At 36.0% G+C, this 23,745-nt stretch overlaps 1 protein-coding gene across 1 annotated transcript in view; it reads left to right on the forward strand.

Moving 5' to 3' along the window:
• NiPp1 (nuclear inhibitor of protein phosphatase 1) overlaps nucleotides 1–23,497 on the forward strand; it is a 44,296-nt gene extending 20,799 nt beyond the window's left edge. Inside the window, exons 4-6 of the mRNA XM_081744420.1 lie at nucleotides 4,873–5,090; nucleotides 16,375–16,578; nucleotides 22,150–23,497. Coding sequence (XP_081600546.1) covers nucleotides 4,873–5,090; nucleotides 16,375–16,578; nucleotides 22,150–22,497 — 770 coding nt within the window. The 3' untranslated portion in view covers nucleotides 22,498–23,497. The remainder of the gene's footprint in view (nucleotides 1–4,872; nucleotides 5,091–16,374; nucleotides 16,579–22,149) is intronic.
• Nucleotides 23,498–23,745: the final 248 nt, after the last annotated feature.

Consider the following 23,745-nt stretch of genomic DNA (forward strand, 5'->3'; position numbering starts at 1 on the left):
AAATGTTTTGTAGCAGTTTATTAGTGCGCAAAGTAAATTTGTTAAGTTTATCCATACGCAGCGTGCACATGATTCGTAAATACATTTCAATACTTACATCAAACTGTTCAGTTTTTTTTGGGGGGGAGGGGGCGGTGACTCAGTGGTAGAGCGTTCACCTCTGGTGCATGGGGTCCCGGGTTCAAACCCTGCTCCCGCCAAGTGAACTTTGTGGTGGACAAACACCGTGTGCGTGGGTTTTCTCGGGATTCTCCCACTCCCGTTTCCTCCCACTTTCTTCATTCCAGTCTCCTTTAGCCTAACCGGCATAACCGTGGGACGTAAAACTCAAAGATTTCATTATTTTTTTTCATTTTTGTTCAGTTTTTAAGATTGTAATATGTGTTAATTAACTACATTCAACTCTCAGCAGTTTTTGAAATTATTGAAGATTAAAGACATAGAAGTTATTAGAGGAGTACCGCGAAAATTTGGTGAGTACATACATATCAACTTCCAAAAATTTACTCAATTAATTTAACTTTTCAATATTGATTATTTAAAGCGACCTAGCAACAATATTTATTCTTAAATGAATAAAAGATTATGTATATAAGTACAGATTGCGAGCAATAAAGGTAGTCACAACATAAACAAAATAAAATGCTTTATACTCACCGCAGTAATTGTAAACAAGTGAGTTGCGTTTCACAGTGTGAAACTACAGTAGACTTCCAAACTATGGAAATACAATACTGAAACTTGAAGTAGTATATCTGTAACTACTGGTTGCAATAAATTGATAAGATCAAAGATAGAGTCTGTTTCTCAGATGCTGAGTCCATATCAAAAAGCCATTACTCGCTATGCCTTCCTGTTTTCATTCTATGGCAATAAAGGTTGAAACCAAAAACCGTTAATTTGAACCACTTCCGGATTGAATAGATGGTTAAGGAAGGGGATAGAACAATTTTCTGTTTAATTTTTAACTTTCTCGGACTTATTTAAGCTGATGAGGACCGTAATCCTCGAAAATGTTCTTAGTTCTTATAATTATTGCGGTAAATTGGAGAAGTTCATTTTGTTTGCTCAATGTCCCTACTTAAAATAGGAAGTGAATTTGGACTCAAATGACTTCGCGAGTGTCACTATTCGTCTTCGCGACCCCGAAAAGTATTGACTGGACAATAATATATGTCACCCTTCTCGGTGGTTTAGCGGTTAGCGCATATACGTTTGGTGCTCGTGGACCCGAGTTCGATTCCCGGTGGGAGAGCACAAAGATTTCCTTTCATATTCAGATGTCTGCTTTAGCCTAAACAACATAATCGTGGGATGTTAAGCTAAAAAGACGTTTCGAATTTTCAATTTTTTGTTACATGTTACCCCCTTCCCTCATCTCTCCAACTTGCCGAAAGTGAGATAAAATCTTACCTCGCTACAGAACTCAGTTCTGCACTGCATAAGGAATAGTATCCTATTCCTCTGGAAACCATTAATGACTTATAAGCTTCCATTCCACGACGAACTCGGAATGTTCTGCAAGCTAACGATGGTCCCCTGTCGTGATAAGCATGTAAGTTGCAATTTCTTAAGACATTTCCAATATGTTGATAACCATATATATACATTGGGCTGTTGGAAAAGTCATGACTCATTTTTGCAGCAGTAATTCCCATCTATATTGTTGCTATGTAATTTGACAGCTGATACTTCTAATTTTGTTCTAGAAAAAACTTAAGTGATTTGGTTGAGTTTTAGCGATTTTACAAGTTGAAGATGGAAAAGCAAATTGACATTTTCACCGTATTTTACTGTTTAACTTCCATAAAGTGAAAAATGGACGTCAGATTTGTGAAAAATTGCTTAAAGTTTACAGCGACAATGCCTTGTAAGAACGACAGTGCCAGTGATGGTGCACGAAGTTCCTTGCTGTGATTTTGATCTCAACGGCGCCCGTTTGTAACGGAGGCCCACTGAGGTTAATGACAAAATAAATGCATTTATTGAGTGACAGCAACGTTACACGACACAAGAGATTGGAGAGACATTGAACATCAATCATTCAAGCGTTCACGACTACTTGAAGAAGCTGAGATACACAAGCAAACTGAATGTTTATGGTCTTCATGAACTCAAATAAGTTTATTTGACGGCGCGCATAAGCATCTGTCATATGCTTATTAACTGTAACTTAAACTATCATTTTTCAAATCGATAGATTACTAGTGATGACATCAAAAGCAGACATTCATCAAAGGAAGGTTATGATCTCAGTATGGTCGGATTTTAAAGGTGTGTTTTCGAGCTTCTAGCAAGGAACCAAACAGTCAATTCGATTGTGTACTATCGACAGTGTGCAGTTTGAATGAATCCATTATTCAGAAACGTCCAGAGCTTGTTAATCGTAAATGTCCAGAGCTCTAGTATGCGAACGCGAACCACAGACAAATTTAATCATCCGTCAAAACTTATTGGAGCCTAGATGGGATGTGTTGCCAACACCCACTATACTTGCGGACCTTACACTGTCAGACTTCCACTTGTTTTGCTCTTTTAAAAATTCCTTGCGTGGTATAACGTTCAATTCATATTATGTAAATCAATGTTTCGGTCAGTTTTACGCCGATAAAAGACAACTCTTTCTATGAACAAGGAATAATGAAGCTCACTGAATGATGGCAAACGATTATCGAACAAAATGGACAATATAGCAGTCCTTTTTGTTCCTTATATAAACAAGTGACCTTTGAAAAAGAGACAAAATACAGTCTTCGAGAAAGAATGGTGGTGGGGTTTCAGGGGCATCTGTGCAGGAGTTATTGCATTTGGTGGTTGGATAATACACTGTTTTGTTTGGCAGTTCGAATACTTGGTTGCTATGACTGTCTGTCAGAAATGGCTTGCCAGAAGAGCAGGTAGGTAGTAATTTTCCAGACCGAGCAAAAGAGCAATTTTTTGTCGTATCCTCTTCTGTGATGAAGCTACTTTCCATGCCAACGGGTGTTAGGCAGAATTTCTGCATAAAGGGGGTCTGAACAACAACATGTCATACGCGAGTACATCCAAAGTCAGCACGTGGTGAAGTCTGACGTAGACTCAAATCATTAGATCCTTTTCCTTCGCCAAACGAATCATTACGTCAAATTCGTACCTGGATGTGCTGGAACTGTTTGTTACCCTACAAATCGAGGCCATGGAAACACCTACCTTTCAAATAGATTCCAGCACGATGAGATACCCCCTCATTTTGCTCGTATTATTTCACGTACTTTGGATTTTCGTTTTGGAGATCTATGGATCAGATGTAAAGGAGACATTCCATAGCTCTCAAGAAGACCTGACCTCATACCTGATTTTTTCTTGAGAGGTTTTACCAAATAAAAAGTGTGCCGTGTTGAAATTGATAGTGTGAACCAATTCAAAGCAAGAATCGACGAGGCAATTGGTACTTTTACACCAGATATGCTCGACAGTGTCTAGTGTGAAATTGATTATTGTCTGGACGTGGGTCGTGCTATGAATAGTGCACACATAGAAGTATACTAACATCCAGACGCATTTTAGTATGTTTTTTGTCATAGTGTAATGGATTCTAGTAACACTATTTGGTTTTGCACTGAATAAAATATTTGTGTTGGCAAACAAAACGGTGTATTTTTCAACCGCCCACAATTCTTTCTCGAAGACACTGTACGACATGACTTTTCCTACAAACTAATAGTCACATTGGTGGAAACTTAACTTAAGAACACCCAGGAGAAATAAAAGGACCTGATGGTACACAAAAAGGTGATGGTAGGTGGTAATGATTCCAAAATTGCGCCTATGGGACATCCTGAACACGTTGTCCATGGCATTTGAAACATACATTATGTACTCACCTTAAAACCTTGTATTACCACCCAGAGTGACTACACTAGAAGCTGTTGGGGCAGGACTTTTACAGCTACTGAAATTCCTGTCTGGGGTATGGTATTGTGTGCTGACGTAGATCTTTTAATCGTTGCCAGACTTTGGATGGCGATCAGGCGTCGTCCCAGTATGTCTCACACGTGCTTAAGAAGTTTATTGGAGTTAACGTTCCTCTTCATCACCGCAGTTATATGAGACGGAACCTACTGCTTAAAGTGAGATTCTGGCCACTATGCCGTTTGTCCGAGCTTGAGTTATGTAGGTCCGGAAACGCAGCAGCCCAGGATAGAGGGAATATACCGAATACATAAAGCTGGGTTGTCCTTCTGGAAAATAAAATCTTACGAAGTGTTCTGGATTCACGTATGCGACATTCCTTGATTTATAATCCTTCGTATGTAATCCCTGCCATTCATGTTACAATTTTTACATTGGTACATCTTGTGCAATAACTTTTGATTGAGGAGAGATGATATTTTATTTCTCAATTTTTCCTGTATAAGAGCGTATGGAAGGTGCACTGTAGTTGATTTTTCATTTTCATTTCTTATCGTTATTTTGCTTTATCAACATGATACATATATACTTTTGGATACACTTGATACACACACATATATAAACTTATCATACATATATATAAGTTCTTTTTGGAATTCATCAGGTTTGGTTACGCTTTAATTGTTATTGAAAGGAGATGATTTGAATTTTGAATTCATTATGTATGGGCCTTTGTGAAATGGCAGTCACTTTGTGCATAATGGAAATGGGTTAAATGTTCTTATTTTCTGTAAAAGGTCTGTGAAAGTTGGTTTTCTTGTTGACTTGGGCGAGGGTAGTAACGTTTTTCTCTTAATAAGAGATGCTTGATATTTGGAAAGGGTAGGATCCCCCTTCCCTAAGGACATTTTATGTACATACAATCTTGTTTCTTGAATTATTTTTGCAAAATAACATTATGGATACTTTTATTTTCAACAGCTCATGGCACATTCATCGGTCACTTGAGGCTAGAAGCCAACAAACCCACACAACTACCAATCGACAGCATTTTTCATTTTGGTGCCTCAACGAGAAGATACATCATTCGTGAACGGCCTCAAACAGCACCACGACCCATTATTGAGGAATTGGAAAAGACATCGGAAGATGCCGAAGGAGGACTGCTGGGTCTTCCGGAAACTGAGACAGAGTTGGACGTAAGTTCTGGATTAAAAAATGATCAACTACGTATGATTCTACTTTACAGGTTCTTATTAGCATAGAATAAAAAGAAGATTTGGAACCGCTATGTGTCAGATTGGTAAAATTAACTTCTAGTTTCTTCATTGTCCAAGGTTTCTGGAGCGTAAATCTTCCACTCACTCTCTCCATCCTGTGCAATTGAGTTGAGTATCAACCCCTCTTTGCAGATTTTGATTTTCTAGCAGGTAAGATATTTCGTTATCGTTTTCTCCATGTTAATTAATTGAAAACAAGATTGATGCCCAATGAGTAGAAAGTGAAACTTGATTATAAGAAAGTTTCGGGGGGAGTAGCCTCCAAAATGGCTCTTAATTTTATGATAAGCTGTAGAATTTTTTGGTTTCTTCCTCAATAGGTATCAGCTTATATACGTAATTATTTCATAAATACTGTGAGAGGTTTGGAAATGAAATACACACACAATGTTGACGATATATTGATATCCTTTTACAAGATGATACATGGAAGTGTGGAGCATGAAGAGCACCAATCAGTTTTCAAAAGCAGGCTCAAAGTCGGATGGGGTGTTAGCGGGAATTATGAATAGTGTCAATAGAGAAGTGGTTGGGTGCCTTTACCAGGGTGCGCCTCAGGGAGTCCACATTAGAGTGTTTCTTCTTGTAGATCATTGATTGAAGCACTAACCACAGTTTGTAGTCAAACGAGTTCAAATCCGTTCTGCCAGGGGGCCAGTCTGATGTGGAGATGGAGTCTGGGATGTTGGTCTGTAGCCACTCCTGTGTTGACCATGTCTTATGCGCGGAAGCAGAATCCTGTTGGAAAGTCCACTGTTGGTTGGAGAGTGGGCTCCAACACTAGTTTGGTACACGGTAGCTTATGTCTTCAGTCCTTGTTCACAAAAATGGAGCCGCTTATGTCCCACCACAACATGATATACTTGGTAATGGGACCTTTGCACCCTGGAATCACATTCAGCAGCTTGCACTGATGATGATGCGTACACGCGGTCATTTCGAACATTAAAGGACTGTTCAACTATGAACAGCTTCTCGTGGGAAAAGAGAATTTTCCTGTGTAATACTTGAGAATACGTTTGGCTTTCACCACATTTTGCTGCCGTAACACATCAGTGAGGAAGTGACCTGCACGCTGTTTGTAAGGTCAGGAGTCCCAGGCCCTGATTCAGCAATCGTGACATGGTTGGTCTTGAAATAGATATCTCTCAGGACATCACTGATTGAGTCCTGACCGGATTTCGCCAAATCCTTGCAGCTACGGCTTTAACTTCCGGTAGTGTTCTCACTGTGAGTGGTCTGTCACTACGCTTCCGTTCATTGACACTTCCTGTTTCATTGTAACGCTGGATGGTGCGATAGACAAATCGTTGTGTGATTTTCAGTAGTTTCAGGGTGGCGAAGATCCGTGGTAATAGTGAGCTATGACCACAACACAACTCTCGTAGTCGCCCCCACTTCTTCATTACACGTTCCCACTGCCGCGCGTCTTATTACTGTGGAATGAACAGCTCAGGGACGCGATACCCAGATGGCAGCACTCACTCACACTCAGTATGGTCAAACGGTTGTCAAAATCTCTGACAATATTTATGAAATAACTAGGTATATGTATCTCATCTAGCGGACATACATTACCAAAATTTCCTGTTTCTCACTGTATGAGTTTCTTTGAAGTTGTGAAAGATTTATTTTAAAATTTCTCTTCATTATTCGAAGACCATGTACAATAAGTCGTTTACTGTTTGGAGTCACCAGCTAACAGTTTTGATACAGTAATACTGTACTAAAGATTTTCTGTAGCATATAATAAATTATGATCGTTTTAGATCATGAAACATCCTAGTGTACTATATATTACACATTCAGCTAAGTGCTGCGTGGTCAGCTCATCTATTTCTCTGTCCTTATTTCTGGCTTTCTTAACGCACTATTCACAATATCTCAATAAATTTTCCATATGATGCTGGATCAATACCGAAACTTGGAGGAATTGAACTCGAGACTACGAATTCTAACAGAGCGTGTGAACAAAATATAATTTTACTTTAACTTTCAGTCCATATTAAGGACGAATTCATCGCGTGATACAAGTAAACATGGATGTATTATAATGTAGCTGTATGACTGTGTAACGTTACAATAAAGCATTGGAGTCGGGACCGGTTGTAATCCAGCTCCCTTAGAGGCGAGATAGTCTGGTAAGGAACGGCATATAAAACGTCTTTACCTCCACTAACTGCACCAGATTCAAACCCTGGTCGGGCTTCGATTCCCGGTGGGAGCTCATGTGGTTCCGATCCCACGTTAAGGTGTACGTCCAAGTGTCATATAGCCTCGTTGCTGACAGGACTACTAAACTCCAATCAACCCACAAAACTGGGAAACAATTCAGTGTGAGCATATGAAAAACAGTGTTCTATGATTTAAGTTGTGAGTATATGAATAAATGTTTTGGTTAAATGTTGACTCTTACTGAAATATAAACTTTTCCGTGTAATGTTATGCGAATCTTGAGCAGTGTGACTCTGGAGTAAATGAAAGTAAGAAGACTAATTGAATCGATTGTATTGACAGCACATTATGTGGAATCGAAACTGGTAAAACTAAAGTATAGGATACTTCCGTTTGCAGTCTCACAAGTTTAATGCTGGATATATGTTGTCAAATTCAATAATTACCTTCCATATCTGTACCAATTTGTATGTTAAATTATAATAGACAATTATTTCAGTTTATAAGAGTTTAGCTTATAAAGGAAAACAGAAATATACATAAAAATGTGATCCTAAAATATTTTACTTAGCTACTTTATAATATGTAGAGCAAGAGTTTTTTTTTTTTCGGTTGTGGAAGTGGTTTCTCTGTTTTCTTTTTCTTCTTACTTTCCTGCTTTAATCTTGTAAAACCATCATAATATAACTTTTTTTTTTTTTTTTTTTTTTTTTTTTTTTAAGAAATGAAGTAATTAGTACTTTCTAATAAGTTTTGAAACTTGGTTTTCGTACATTTCGACTAACTTCTTTGATCATGCAGTTTCTTTGAATGTTCGTATTGTATGGTATGATTGCTTTCTGTATGTGTGTGTTTGTTGCTGATATTTTTACTCCTTAGACAATATCACCAGCTTCCGTAAGTTGCTTACTATACAACAGATATTCGAAAGAAAAAATCATGGTGCTAGAACTTAATGTTTGTATTAAGAAAATAACCTTTCAGAAAAATGTGTCACCTATAAAGTAACTCGTACAAGGAAATCAGATTTTTTTTTTTTAAAAAAAATCTGAATCTGAAATGTGTTACAAGTAAAATCTAGCTGTACAATTCAAATTGTGGTCTGACTAATAACTCCCGATATTAATATCAGTTTTATTATTATTTCACTATTTTCTTCTCAACTTTACTGTTCCAGTTATTACTTAAAATAAAACTGAAGTTAAACGTTAAATTTTAATAATCCAAAATATTAACTGTAAATATACAGTATATTGCGTATAGGAACGTAGTGGTCATTGTTTTAATAATTTCCGTAAGAACTGGTTATAACTATCTTAAGTAAGAAAAGCTTTTATTTTATTTTATTTTATTTTTTTAAGAAATTGATATAATTTGTTCACTCATGTTTTTAAATCTGTATCTTCACCCATGGAAGATCGAAATTAGAGTACTTTTTTTTTTCTTTTTACAAAGTTATTGTGATTATTGACAAAGTAAAATAAAAATGTATATATGCCGTATTGGCAAGAAAAATTAAACATTGTATAATTATTTGTACAAGTACTTATTCACTCACCAGTGTACTCACCACTGAGACGTGTTTATTTGATGAAACTTTGGTTTGTTGTTCTCCAATAATTTCAATCGCTCGCTGCGATCTTTTTCACAGATCAGGTGAGGTTTGAAGAGAAATATCTTTTTAACGTATTTTTAAAGTTAAGGATTCTTTCTCATTAATTTCACTAAATTGTGCCAATTAGGTAAAAACGTTATGTATAAACTGACACTTCTTAAGATGTTTCTTAATAGTTACTTGTGCACAAGACGAGTTCTTGGTTTCTGTAAATACATATTCTATATTAAACTTATTATATTTGTTTCAATATGTATAAATTAACTGCACTTAAAAGAAACGAAGCAGAGCTCCTTCGTGGCTAAGCGGTTAGCGTACGCGCCTTTGGCGTGGGAGACCCGGGTTCGATTCCTGGCGGGAGCTCATGTGGTTCGGATTCCACGTAAATCAGTAGGTCCACGTCTCATATAGCCTCGCTGCTGAACGGGACGCTAAACTAAAATCAATCAAATCAATCAATCAAAGAAACGAAGCTGCGACACTAGAGAAATTATACGTTATTCAGTGCTACGAACAACCTTGTTTTTTTTTTCTTTTTTCATTGTTAGCGATTAAGTCAAATGGATGCGCTGGTGCAAATATACTATTTGATTACTTAGTAATTGGTGCATACGAACGGTCACATATTACCAGTGTTTGTGGTTAATATTGTAAATTACTGTTAATAAAGTGTAAAGTATTGTTAACTCCTTGTTTCAGTTCTCTTTATCCGTATAATATTTAAATACGTTTCTTTCTGTGTATGAATATGCTTTGTGTAATGTTTGAACTTTTTAAGCCAGACCGGGCTGCAATACTCTCTTTAGAATCTCTGTGTTCTTTCACTCTAGTGTCAATGTTTTCCACTCGCACTTGTCTGTGGGAAGTTTGATCAACAGACTCTGCTAACCTGTAATGGTCTTTTCTGTATTTATGAGGAGTTTCAGTCTTAAATGTGGATTTCCTTTGTAATTTTCTTAAATATGTAAGATGTCCATGGTAATAACGGAGAAGATGAACATTTATCACAGTATTCTCAATCAATTCCGAAGAATCAGAGTTGGAGGTGCTGAATGGCACTTTCGTACAGACGTCATAACTATTTTTCTGACCTAATAGGTATGCAGGGTAAATATCTTCAAAAGTCTTCAATCTTCAGTATAAGTATCTTAAAAAGCTGTGTATACTAGTGCATAGGCTCTTAGAAATAAATTGATGCAGATATTTGACTCAGTTTAATTTTACTAGTTCTTTGTTTTTATTAATGTATTTATTTATTCATATATGATTGACATTTCGTTTCTTTTATGTGTAATGTAGTAATGTATACCTATCAGATTAAAATAAAAATAATCCGTTTAAGGTGTTTACAGAAAACCCAGAAAAGTCCAGAATTAATTGTTATAAAGACATTTGGTAAAAGTGTTAATTTAAGCATAACATTTTAGACTAATTTGACTATGAAAAGTTCAGTGAAATTAGTGAAGAAAGAATCCTTAACTTCAAGAAGATACTCTCCTCTCGAAACCTTATTTGGTATTCCGTGAAGAAGATCGCAGAAGGCAGCAACGCAAATTGTTGGAGGATAAGAATCTAAGCTCCTTTAGAATGCACGATTTTAAACTGCTTAATGATACTTCTGTAACCTTGTATGACACATGATCAGGGATAGCAGACCTTCGTTTTGCTATAGAGCTAACATTCTATACTGCGTGGTAAATTCTGAATTAAGGAATCGAATCATGCTTTAGTCATCTTTGCTGATTGATAGTCTCCTTAGAAGCTGTTTTCGAGATAATCTGTTGACAAGATACCTTAAAAGTGTTCCTTTTACCGTACTCTCTCTCCTAAAGTAATCTTTTAAGGATAGAATAATATTTTGTCCCATAATAGGCTAGAAAAGAAATCAAGCTTTTGAAAAATGTATGAAAAGACTTGAAAGTATATACTTCTAGCTTGGCAAGGAATTTTGATCTTCCTTTTGCTTAGCAGATTTTCTACCACTGAGTTATTTAACTTCTTGAAACCGAGTCAAGACAGTTGAATATGATATTTGTTGATCATTTGGGAAATATTATTTATCTATATATATATATACATATTTTTAAAAATAGTGCTTAAATACCTCTTCAAGTTGTTAGCAGTTGATTGTGGTCTGAGGAGATTCATCCTAACGCCATAGTCTACGAAAGGACTTCTGGCAATGCTCGGCATTAAACCGTAAACAATCAATGAAATTATATCTATGAATTTACTACTTTTTTTTTTTTTTTTTTTCAAGAAAATAAATGTAAACTAAAAAAGTAATCAATCTTTGAGTAAACACAAACATTTTATTATAAGAATTATGATCTGTATTTCGTTCATACTGAAGTAGTGCAATATAAATTACTGATATTAATACAAACAGCTTTAATGTGTTTATTTATTGTTGGCATACGTTGATTAGCATGAATCCTGCAGAAGCTCCTGAGGAACTGCGTAATGTGTGCATGAGTTAAAATATAGTTATGGTCTGAAGAACACGTAACATACACGGAGAATTGAGCATATTACTGGTAGTCTCCCGACAATCGTGTATTTTTGTTTAAACATCATTCTGTTTCACAGTGTATTTTTGTAAAGCTCTACACACTAAACCTAATGTAACTTTTTAAACAATATGTATTGTATCTTGCGTAATGCGTTTTCACTTACATGTTGTGAATGTAATTTGTATGTTCGTATAATTTGAAGCTTATTTATTTAGCTAAGATGAAATATATCTAATTCCATTCTGTAAAATGAATTTTTGAGACCTTTTTTATAGTTTGAAGAACGCGGTGTTGCATGTAAGAGAAGATCCTACCTACGCTTTCTTTATAAGCAAAAGAATCAGCAAAGGAGTATACAACTTTCAGTGCCAGAATTCAGCCAGAAGGAAACTTAGTGTAATTGACAACATTCATGAAGATATTTACAGCGATAGTCCTATTAATACTAGATGCCCATCCTGCGTCAATAGGAAAATGAGATCAAAGATCGAAGGTGCACTTTTTTTGTTAATATTATGTAAAAATATTTTCCCCAGTGAAATTGATAAATATGCCAAAAGTTCGAGATTCACAGCGGTATATACCATTAAGTGCTTGGTCCCGCCAATTGGGGTAAAAATGAAATTAATGGTCAAAATTAGTCACTTTTAGACATAACTTTATTATATTTTCATCGTAAAGTACGCGTACTAGTAACTGGCGCGGGATTGTCTCTCGATTTGGATTAACAATTCATTGGTCATGAAAACATCTCAGTATTTATATCGAATAAACATATTCTTTATGTTTACCTTACGAAAGGAATGGTGTCCAAAGAAACTCGACAAATGCTCCGCCTGATTTATTTTCACTAAAATGGCAGTTGTATAAGAGAGAGAGAAAATAAAAGTTGTGCCATTGGTGCACCACCAAAGAATATTTTGGCCAAGTTTACAGTTTCAAATATCAACAATTTCGTCCAGTCCATTCGTATTTGAATCAATGTATTTGGTCTAGGAATTAATTCGTGCGGTTGGTACGCACACATTGAAGCTGTAGTACAAACACAAAATACATAAATACCTTAAGAAAAATATTGTCCATCGCTAGCCACCACTTTCGCCCATCTGTCAGGCAATGTACGGATTCCGTGGCGAAAGAAGTCATCCTTGGAAGCGATCCAGTCAGAGACCCATGTTTCGATATCTTCTGAAGAAGTAAACCGCTGTCCAATCAAATCGTTGTTCATGCAATCGAACAAGTAGTAGTCCGAAGGAGCAACGTCTGGTGAATACGGCGGGTGGGGTAAAACTTCCCATCCGACATTTTCTAAATAGGTTTTGACCAGTTTTGCGACATGTGGGCGAGCGTTATCATGTTGAACAATAAGTTTATCATGTCTGTTCTCCCATTCTGGTCGTGTTCTGGCCAGAGCTTGCTTCAAACGCATTAATTGTCGTCGATAACGTTCTCCATTCATAGTTTCACCCGGTTGCAGCAGCTCATAGTACACCACACCTTTCATATCCCACCATATGCACAGCATAACCTTTGCACAGTGAATATCTCGTTTTGGTTGTGATGGACCTGGTTTCACCCAGGCCTTTTTTCGTTTAGGGTTCTCGTAATGGATCCACTTCTCATCACCCGTAATAATTCGATGCAGAAACCCCTTTCTGCTTTGTCGTTGAAGCAGCAATTCGCAAATGGTTTTTCGTCTTTCAACGTCTCTGTCTTTCAATTCATGTGGAACCCAATGTGACATCTTTTGAATCATTCCCATGGCTTTCAAGCGTTTGGAGACTGTTGTTTGATCAACGCCTAATGCTGCTGCAAGTTGTTCCTGCGTTTGACACGAATCCTGCTTGAGCAATGCTGTCAATTCTTCGTCTTGAAATTTTTTTGGCTGTCCAGCTCGCTCTTGGTCTGCCAAGCCGAAATCACCACTTCTAAACCGTGCAAACCACTTCTGACACGTTCGCTCAGCTAGAGCATGGTCACCATACACTTCCACCAAAATACGATGACTTTCAGTCGCACTTTTCTGCATGTTAAAGTAATGCAGCAGGACACCCCGCAAAAAAACTTTATCAGGCACAAATTGCGCCATGTTCACTTAACTACAAACTGGTGTTATTGACGCTTTAACCCACTGCCCTATACTACGAACGATACGCGATGACAGGGGTTTGCAACACATGTGTGGATACACGGAACTGTGGGACGCTCCGTTCGTTGCGCCATCTCTTGTCCACCCGCACGAATTAATTCCTAGACCAAATACATAAGTAATATTTTGTATATTTTGACAGCTATGAATTCATATTGCACTTGATTAATGAGAGCTGTGTGCTAGGTATTGATGATTGGAATTATGTTGTGCTGATGTAGTCGTCAAAAATGCTTCGTAAAGATCTTCTGCAATTTATTGTTGGCCAAGTTATTAATGATATGCCAGAAGTTCAAAGGAATCGGAATCGCTGCAAGGAAACAGTGATCAGTCAATTTGATAATGTATTCCATTTGTCATGTCATTCTTAAGGTACATATTTCCAATCATGACGTGATTGTTACGCTAAACATTCAGAGCAGTGTAAGAAAGTATATGTATATTTCGGTTTTTAATACCCTAAAGTAATTTTAAAGAACTAGGAGGGGATAATTCTACAACGTGCAATGTTAAGAGTACACTATTCTTCTATGCAGTAGAGCTCCTCCGTGGCTAAGCGGTTAGCGTACGCACCTTTGGCGTGGGAGGCTCGGGTTCAATTCCCGGCGGGAGCTCATGTGGTTAGGATTTTACGTTAATCAGTAGGTCCACGTCTTAAATAGCCTCGCTGCTGAAATGGACGTTAAACTCAAAATCAACTCAACTCTTCTGTGTAGTATCAATGACAGGGCTCATAGCGAGTTATTTTTTTCTAATTCGTCACTAAAAATTACTTTTTTGGGGGTGAAGTCATTTTTTCATGTTTTTTGTTTTGCATTGGTAGTTTTCTAAGAAAAATATGATAAAAACAATGGGAAAAGGCAGAAAACTTGTTACTTATTGCTCTTTGTAAATATTAGTACTTGCTGCCACATGTGAACCAAGTCATCTTTATTGTTACTTCAGCCTTTATTCTTTCTAAAGCACAGTGGATGGTTGGTGAGTGCTTAAGCTCTCAAGGTGGGTTTGAGAGCCCTTGTAAACATTTTGTATGCAACTGCATTTTTAGTTAACATTTGTAATTTATTTTAAAAGTTCATAATAAGGGCATTTTGGTAATAATAATAATAATAAAATAAAAAAACTTTAAAATTCAATTTATGCCCAAGATTGGCATCAAGGTTTAAAGTTACTTTCTGATGAGACTTTGATCACTTTTTTTTTTTTTTTTTTTTCTTGGTCACTTTTCAAAAATTTAGAAGAGACCAGACCACTATGAGTCCTGCATTGATAATGCAAAATAGAACTATGCGATCAGATGTGAAAAGCTTAACTTCCCTTTCATCGTCGAGGCGTAAGTTCACAGCAGAAACTTCAAAGCCACTGACGAAGACAAGAGACCTGGTCAAAACCATTTGGCATTTTCAAATTGAGACATATTTAATGACAAGTCATACTAAATATTAATATGCGTCAGTTTATTTCATTAAGTAATTTTTCTTATTATTTCTGTTTTAAAACGTATCTAATCTTCATTGTCACTTATTTCAGGATCAAAATTCGTGTTCTGATTATCAGTATGCAACTTGCTATTCTTTGTCCATATACACGTAGTAGTAACCATTGTATTGTCTTCCTTGTTCTTTATGAAGTTTTGACACTTGCACGTTGATACATCGTTTCGTACTCTCTAGTTCAAGTTTTAAGGTTTCGTTTCTAAAACTACATGCTAATTACGTGCTAATTGTTTGGTAAATAATGGGGTGTCATGCATTTCATATGTATCTTCAGACTGTACTATCTTGCATATATATATATATATATATATATATATATATATATATACGAGGCGCATCCAGAAAGTAACTTTCCCACACGTCCCATAGCTAGGAAACCATATGTTTCACGAAGCGACTGCGTGAACATGAGAGAGTAAGGTCCTTGCATGGCGCTTGCGCCAGCGGAACTTCCCTAGTGCTCTCAGTAGCATCGTGACAGTGGTTGAAGATGGACCTTTCTATTCCAGCTCCCACCGCGTGGAAGTGCGAGCAGTGATAAAGTTTTTGAATGCAAGGCATTGTGTCGATTGAAATCGTCAGCTGTGCCAGATCTATGGGCCTAACGTCCTGAGCCAGCAGATGGTACTTTGCTAGTGTAGACAATTTGAAGCCAAACTGTGCATGATGAGGAGTGCAGTGGGAGGAGAGCAGTCATCACAGATGACCTTGTAGACCTTGACGGGAACGCATCATGCAGAATTGTCGCTTCACAGTAACGGAACGAGCGGTCACTTCCCGCAGATTTCTCACTGCTCCCACTTCGACTCCTTATTGCACACCATTGTCACGGAGCGCCTGTTGTGCAATAGTGTGGCAAGTGGATGCCGAAGCAACTGGCTCCAGATAACAAAGCAAGGCGCATGGGGTCAGCATTGACATTTTTGCAACGATACCACGTTGATACAGGATCATCACAAGGGTTGAAACGTGGGTTGCTTACAGGACTCGTCATGCATATTTTGGCGTCCTGCTTTAATTATCTACACCAGCAACGTATCGCTGCTATGCCCTGTGCATTAAAGAACTTCATCACCTAGGTTTCTAGTATTATGATTCGTTGTGGACCTTGTTTGCAGTACTGTCGATCATTCTAGTTTTCATCTAGGCTGAAGTTTGACGCCGAAAGTTATATAATCTTTTGGATAAATTATAAATCATTTAAACGTAACAAACAGTACGTATTAAATGCGCCGGGCTGATTCTTCCTTTCCAGAATCTGACTGAATTCAACACTGCACACAACCGAAGAATTTCAATGCTTGGTATAGCCGATGAAGAGATACGAGCCACGTCTCGCAAAAGGAAAAAGAAAGGGGTGTCCTTTTCGGAAGAGGAAGAAATCATTAACCCAGAAGATGTGGATCCATCAGTTGGGAGGTTCAGGAACCTCGTTCACAGTACAGTAATTCCGGCGAAAGTAAGTAGTGTAAAAATGTTAAATTTTCTCTTTCTTTTGCACACGACTTTAAGGTTGTTCCAAGATTTTTTTTAACAAAAAAAGAAAAAAATAATATCTTGATAACCCAGAATTTATTAGATATTTGCAAATATTAGCATTCTTTTATTACTTGTAATGTTTTAAAATATATAAAAGTAAGTGTCATAGCTCGATGAGCATTGTCGAAAAGTTAACTTGTCTTTGCATATTGTGACTGTCTTTTACCCTGGAGTACAGTGTTATAGTAAAAACACATTTTCAGTATTTTGAACATATGTTATCCTCTTCGATGAGGATCGAGGAAAAGATACAAACTCTTAAAAGATAGGGGGAAAAAAATTAAGAAGAAGACAGAAAACAGCCAGGAGAATTGTCAAACCATACTTCATACTTTATGTAAACTACTTGAAGAGCAAGCTTATCAATAAGCTCAAATGATAGCTGCAAACAAAAAATTCTCGTACCTTAAAACAGTGGTTCTCCATCTTTTTTAACTGATGACACACTTTACGGAACGGCCATGACTTTGCGACACACTTGATTTTTTTTTATTAATAAACTATAAGTTTCTATAAAATAATAACTCAATGTAGTACTGAGAATTGTTGCTGCCGCTGAAGCCGTTGATTGGCAGTCTCAAAATTGATTTTAACTAATTATTAAACGTTCCATAATTTGCAAATTCTAAAATTTTGCGGCACACGGGTTACTGCCTTAAAACATCCAAAAATCTGCATACAGTTTCGAGGCATTTGTCACCTCTTCTTGGACGCAGTTCAGAATACTTGTTGCTACAGAAAGGACAGCAATTTTTTTTTTCATCCTGTAGATAAAAATGATTAGATTAGTTTAAAGTTTGATAGTAAGATATTTTTAAAATGATGGGATGAGTTTAAAATTTGATAGTAAGATTTCCTTCTCTTTTGATTTTATGTATAATGAAAACTTTTTGGCATGATGTAGCAGCAAGTTTTCTTCAGATGGGCCAAAGAACGTGTGAGAAGTACCTCGAAACTACGTAGATTTTTCTTTTTAGTTGTTGTAAGGTACAAGAATTTTTATTCACAGTTAGTAGATACGTATCCCATTACATCAATTACTAATTAAACTCAAATAATATTCATCGTGCTTTTCTTTTCCATCCTGTATCAAGTTCAAGGTCGAAGTTCCGCTGACAGCTATCATGTCTAGACATAAGTAAGAAAGTGTATATACTGTGTAGCAGGAAGAAGTTTCTGTTAAACGGTCTTTTATATATAAATTTAATAAGTAACTAATTCTATCGTATCCCGACTTAAACCTTTTCTTACCTGTATCATGGCAATACTAACAGCTATCACCGAAAATTCAACTTTTTAACATGTCAAAAAATCTGAACATATCTTGACTTAACACCCCCAACCCTTGTCCTTTTTATATGATCGTTGTCTTCTATATTTCGGTCCTCTTGGGGGCCATGAACTCGAGCAAATTCACTGTTGATCGTACAAAATAAATTTTACATCTTGAAGTATTTTATTCTCTTGTAAAAGATGAAAAAACTCCAAGCAGTTCGAAAAAAAAATGTATATTTAACACTTTTAAGCTCTGACACTCCATATTCTAAGAAAACTGAAGTATGAAGTACCGGCAGTTGTTACGATATTATTAATTGAGTGTAGCCTTCTTAAAAGTGTTAAATATTCAAATGTTTTTTCGGACTACTTGAGGTGTTTTCTTGCTACAGGACAAAAAAAAATTTCAAGATGTTAAATTCATTTTGTCCGCTCAGCAGCGAATTTCATAACAGCCAAGAGGGTTGAAATATCGAACAATCGCATAAAAAGGAGGAGGTGTTGGGTGCCAGTTAGGCTGATTTTTATACATAACACATACCCTTAAGCATCTATTGGTAATTATGTAGTTTAATATATTTGCTTGAACTACATGATGCAAGAGAGCAAAGTGAGTAGTTTATGAAACATCAGAATATTTAAAATTGAAAAATTGCTTCTTCATAGTGCTTGTTTATTAAACCTAACTTTTTATGTTTACCATTAAGTTTTAAGCCTAGTTTGTGACATACAGATGCCTTAAAGCAAGCCGTATGGTACAAACATCAGGACTTACAGTTAATGCATCTTTCATTACTCTGCTAATCATCTTTCATTACTTTGCTAATCATTTCGTTTCCCTAGAAGCATTTTTAACTTGAGCTTGTTTAAAAATATTGTAAAATCTTGTTTGACAATTCTAACCTGCCTTTCTCCTCTCTCACTTCTATGTTGGTATCTTAAGGAAACACTTGATGTACTCTTGAATCCTTCCACTTTATAATGTCATTGATTATTTATCACTTCCGTATCGACGTCATAGCTTTTTTTAAAATTTTATTTTATCAAGACAGAATTATAAAACATATAACGTTTAATTAAACTATTGAAGTACATAAAATGAGATCTTAATTATTCAGTAGCGTATTCTCCAAGTAAACCACTTACTAAATCGTATTAAGTATATATGGTTGTCAAGATTTCATTTTAAATAAATAGTAAAGTTATCCTTCATTTCCTGTACAATTTTTGAGTGACAAAATCATAATTAAGAAATATAAGTAATTATATTTCTTAAATGAATTTGCCAATGAAATATCCGAAATGGAAAGGGGTCAATCCATGCTAAGTGATCGAGAAAAAAAGAAAAATTACCGCTCGACCTTTTCAAAAAAATATAAATTTGTTCAGAAATCCTGAGTCGATATAAGAGTACTTGAAAACCGCGACCATTTGATTTTTAAAATATCTCGTAGCTAAGAAGCGGCTGCCGCCATTTTGCGTTTTCTTAAGTTCTACCGAAACGAAAATTGCTGAGCGTCTCAATTTGTGCAGAGCTAAAACTTTGATGTCTTAATATTTTTGCCTAAATCCACTGGAAAGGGTGTGAAATCAGGGCCTACAGTAACAACATTCTTGGACATTGAAGATATGTTTGGGAAGAGGAAACAACTGACGTAGAGGTCTGAATTTGTGTGTGCATACGGTCCGGAATCATAAGTTTATACATGGAAGTTTGCAGACCTGTAGCTGCTTCCAAAGGCCTGAAAAAAAAATCGTGAATTTGGGGAATTATGCCAGTTTGGCATGTTTCACTGTCCAATATCTCCAATGGGACTGGATTAAAAAAAAAAAAAATGAAATTTTGGGAATAGTTACTCCTTTAGTATACCATAATACAACAAAGCGCGTTTTGTGTTTTTGAGCAGAAGGGAGTCAAAGTATTAAGGAATGGCGTCATACTCTAGGAGGTATTTTGTTCACAAATTCAACTGGAAATTCGTTGTTGTGAAGTAAAATAAAGCAGGATGAACGTTAGTCCAGTCAATGTTCTCAAGCTCGTTTTTTTCCTCTAGTTGTGACTCACTGTCTTATCACACCCACAGCAGCACTGGTGAAGAATGCCGCTATCAGCAAAAGGCGAAAAAAGTCAAAATACACACTTGACAAAAAGTCCATAATTACTCATTGTTCTTGCTGTATGAGTGATATTCAATCCTGTTTTAACTGTCCTTCAATCCTGTCGTTTTAACTGTCAACTCATGCAGAGACTGTTGTCCTTTCGTTTGATCTACATTCCCCAGTCAGTGTTTACAGCGAGTGAGTATTCACTGATTGGGGAATCAAACGAAAGGACAACAATCTCCTGCATAAGTTGACAGTTAAAACAAAAATAAACATGATTAAATATCATCGATATAGCAAGCAGCAAGAGCAAGGAGTACTTACGGACTTTTTTGTCAAGTGTGCAATTTGACTTTCCTCGCCTTCTGCTGATAGCGCTATTTTACACCAGTACTGCTGTGAGTGTGATAAGACAGTGTTACAAGTAGAGGAAGGAAAGGAGCTTGAGAGCCTTGACTGGCCTAACCATTCATCCCACTTTATTTTACTTCACAAACAACAAATTTCCAGTAGATTTTTTGAACAAAACACCTCCTAGAGTATGACGCCATTACTTAGTACTTTGACCCCCTTCTGCTCAAAAACACAAAACGCGCTTTGTTCTGTGTTATGGTATACTAAAGGACTAACTATTCTCAAAATTTCAGATTTTTTTTATCCAGACCCATTGGAGGTATTGGACAGTGAAACATGCTAAATTGGCATAATTCCTCAACTTTACGATCGTTTTTCAGGTCTTTGGGAGGAGCTAAAGGTCTGTAAATTTTTGTGTATTAACTTACGATCCCGGACTATATGCGCGCACAAATTCAGACCTCTACGTCAGTTGTTTTCTCTTCCCAAACATGTCTTCAATGTTCAAAAAATGTTTCTACTCTAGACCTTGATTTCACCCCGTTCAAATGGTTTTAGACAAAAATGTTAAGAGATCAAAGTTTTGGCTCTGCATGAGTTTGAGACGTCCAGCAATTTTCAATTTGGTAGGACAGATACATGCTGAGATATTCAAAACAACGTAAACACCTAAAATAAATAAATAAATAAATAAATAAAAAAGAAAAAAACGCAAAATGGCGGCAGCCGCTGTGTCGCCATGGGATATTGTAAAAAATAGTTAATTGTGGTTTTGAAGTACCCTGATATAAGCTAAACATTCATGAAAAAATTAGATTTTTTGAAGATGGTCGAGCGGCACATGCTTGATCACTTAGAATGGATTGGCTCACACAGCATTTCTCTGTAGTGGCCGGAGATAATGATATTTTTAAAATTATTATTATTAAAAAAAGATAATGGGAACGGATGTCTTGATTGCTAGGGATTGTTTTGTGACTTTCGTTAGTAGATGTCTTTCTTGTCCGAACATCATTGAAATCTCTGAGTGAACACCCTATCTTTTACATAGGGCAATAAAATTCTTTGATTAAACATAGGTGTGTGGATACTCTATAAAGAAGATAATATTAATGATAGATTTATAAAAAAGGGAATATGAGCAGTGCTTTGCCACATTTAGTTTAATTTATTTTCGTTTTTTACTAATGTTGCCTCTTATTGGCTTGTGTGAATAAAGTGCTGTGCTTGTAAGTCATGATTATTTCATGATGATTATTATATTCGGGATTATTATATTATGCTTCCCAATATAATTCTGTAGATTTGTTTTTTCATTCATTATTTATTGTGAATAGTTCAGGATGAGCAACATAACTGGCTCGTTATTTAGACCTCAAAACCATAAAATAGCTGTGCTTCCATAAAATATTTTTTTTCCTTTAGAATTTATACTAGCCGAAGAAAGAAAATAACCAAAATATTTATATTTATTATTAGTTTATAAAACTAGCCAACGTTTGTTGTGAGTTGATGTTGTGGTTTTGTGAATATTAATAATAGCTATGTGATCGTAATATATTCTAAAAGAAGACAATAATAAGGTTTCAAATTGATACTATTCGATCAAGTTTAATTTACGAGATGGAAATAACGAACTGGGAGAAGTTCTGCGTCACGAACTGAGGAGTATTTTAATAATAATAAACTTTTGATCTAATAATAATGTGCTGTTTTTATAGTGACTGACTATAATATGGCCTATTTTTTCTTATTTCAGAGACAGCGAAGCGAAGGAGGAAATACCAGTGGACTTACTGGTGGAGATAATATGGTTAAGCATATGCATATATCGGGTTCCGTAAATCATTTGTACCACGATCTTCCGCCTGAGTCCAACACGTCTGGCTTTACCCCATCTTCGTTATTGTTCTCGTCAACACTTGCCTCCAAATTGGGTCTTAGTCTACCAAATCCAGCACCGGATGTCGATATGGCTCCTCCAATAATCGAAATAACTCCTGCGCCAGCTGCTGTGTCGATGGATGTCAGCCAGGAACCGAGGAAGAAGAAATACGCGAAAGAAGCGTGGCCTGGAAAGAAACCGACTCCATCGTTGCTTGTGTAAATAAAATGGAAATATCATCATGGTGCGAAAATTGTACGCAAAGCACTACGATTTTTGTGCTGTGAAAATGTGTTTATCTGTATAATGTGAAGAGAGAGAAAATGAAATGTTTAAAATTAGGAAGATTTGATGGGCATAGATTTTAGTCTAAGTTCCATATACTTTTTTTCTTCTTCCTCCTCTGAAATTCATGTATATAACAAATTTTGATATCATACTATGAATCAAAACTAGTAAAAACAAACTATGAACTCTCTTGTTAAAAGGGGCCATCCAAATCTTTAATCTATCGAAAAGAAATTCGTATTTATTTTGCTTCTCGAAATACTCAATCTCCGCAAAACTATGTTAGTGCAGATCAACTTCATGATTTTATTATGCGAATTAAGATCATTTTGAAAACGAATATTGAAAAATTGTTCACAAATATCATGAACTTGAACTTTATTATTTACAACAAGAAAGGAACTGTTTCTTATTTTCGTAATATATTTGAATTCGTTTCCCTACACCATTGATCATAAATATAATGTCACTATTTTATAAATTAAAATATTGCCCTTATTATTCTAATAATTTGCAGTTTGATGGCACTAGTAGTGTTGGACAATGCAATAAAATTGTATACTTTGTATGCAGTATATTTTATTACGGACTGAATGATAATGCATTGAAGAAAAAACTGCGTAGTGTTACGTGGAGTAGGTGTAAAATGAGCGATTTTTTAAAACAAATTCACGGACTTTAAGACTGGAAACAATATCAAGCAAGTGCTGCGGAATATATAAATATGTAATATAGTGAGAGGGAATGTTTGTATGCATCATGCTTCTTCGTAAAGGCATAATAGAAATAAAAATACTACCAGCATATTTAATAGTCATTTGTCATCTAACTTGTAGTATTTGCATTTATACTGTTAAGAGAATGTTCATATGACTGTATTTTTGTTCGACCTGCGTTTTTTGTAAGTAGCTAAATAAAGTTTGTTTAAGAACTATTACTTTCATATATTTGACAACCGTGACTGATTGACTTCTATATATTTTTTTTTTCCTTGTTAATGTTTCAATGCCAAAAAAAAACCTTTTAGTTGTACTGAAACTTCTTTAATAAATATGTAACCATACTTTTGGATACATGCTTACTGCTATCTGGTATGATATGCGAGGTCATTTTCAAATAATGCTTTAATTCTGAGTTTTGTTATGCCCTCTAGTGTAGAACTACCTTCTGACAGACACTACT

The sequence above is a fragment of the Thermobia domestica genome, chromosome 2, assembly GCF_964235325.1.
Source record: "Thermobia domestica chromosome 2, izTheDome1.hap1.1, whole genome shotgun sequence".
In the NCBI taxonomy this organism is placed as follows: domain Eukaryota; kingdom Metazoa; phylum Arthropoda; class Insecta; order Zygentoma; family Lepismatidae; genus Thermobia; species Thermobia domestica.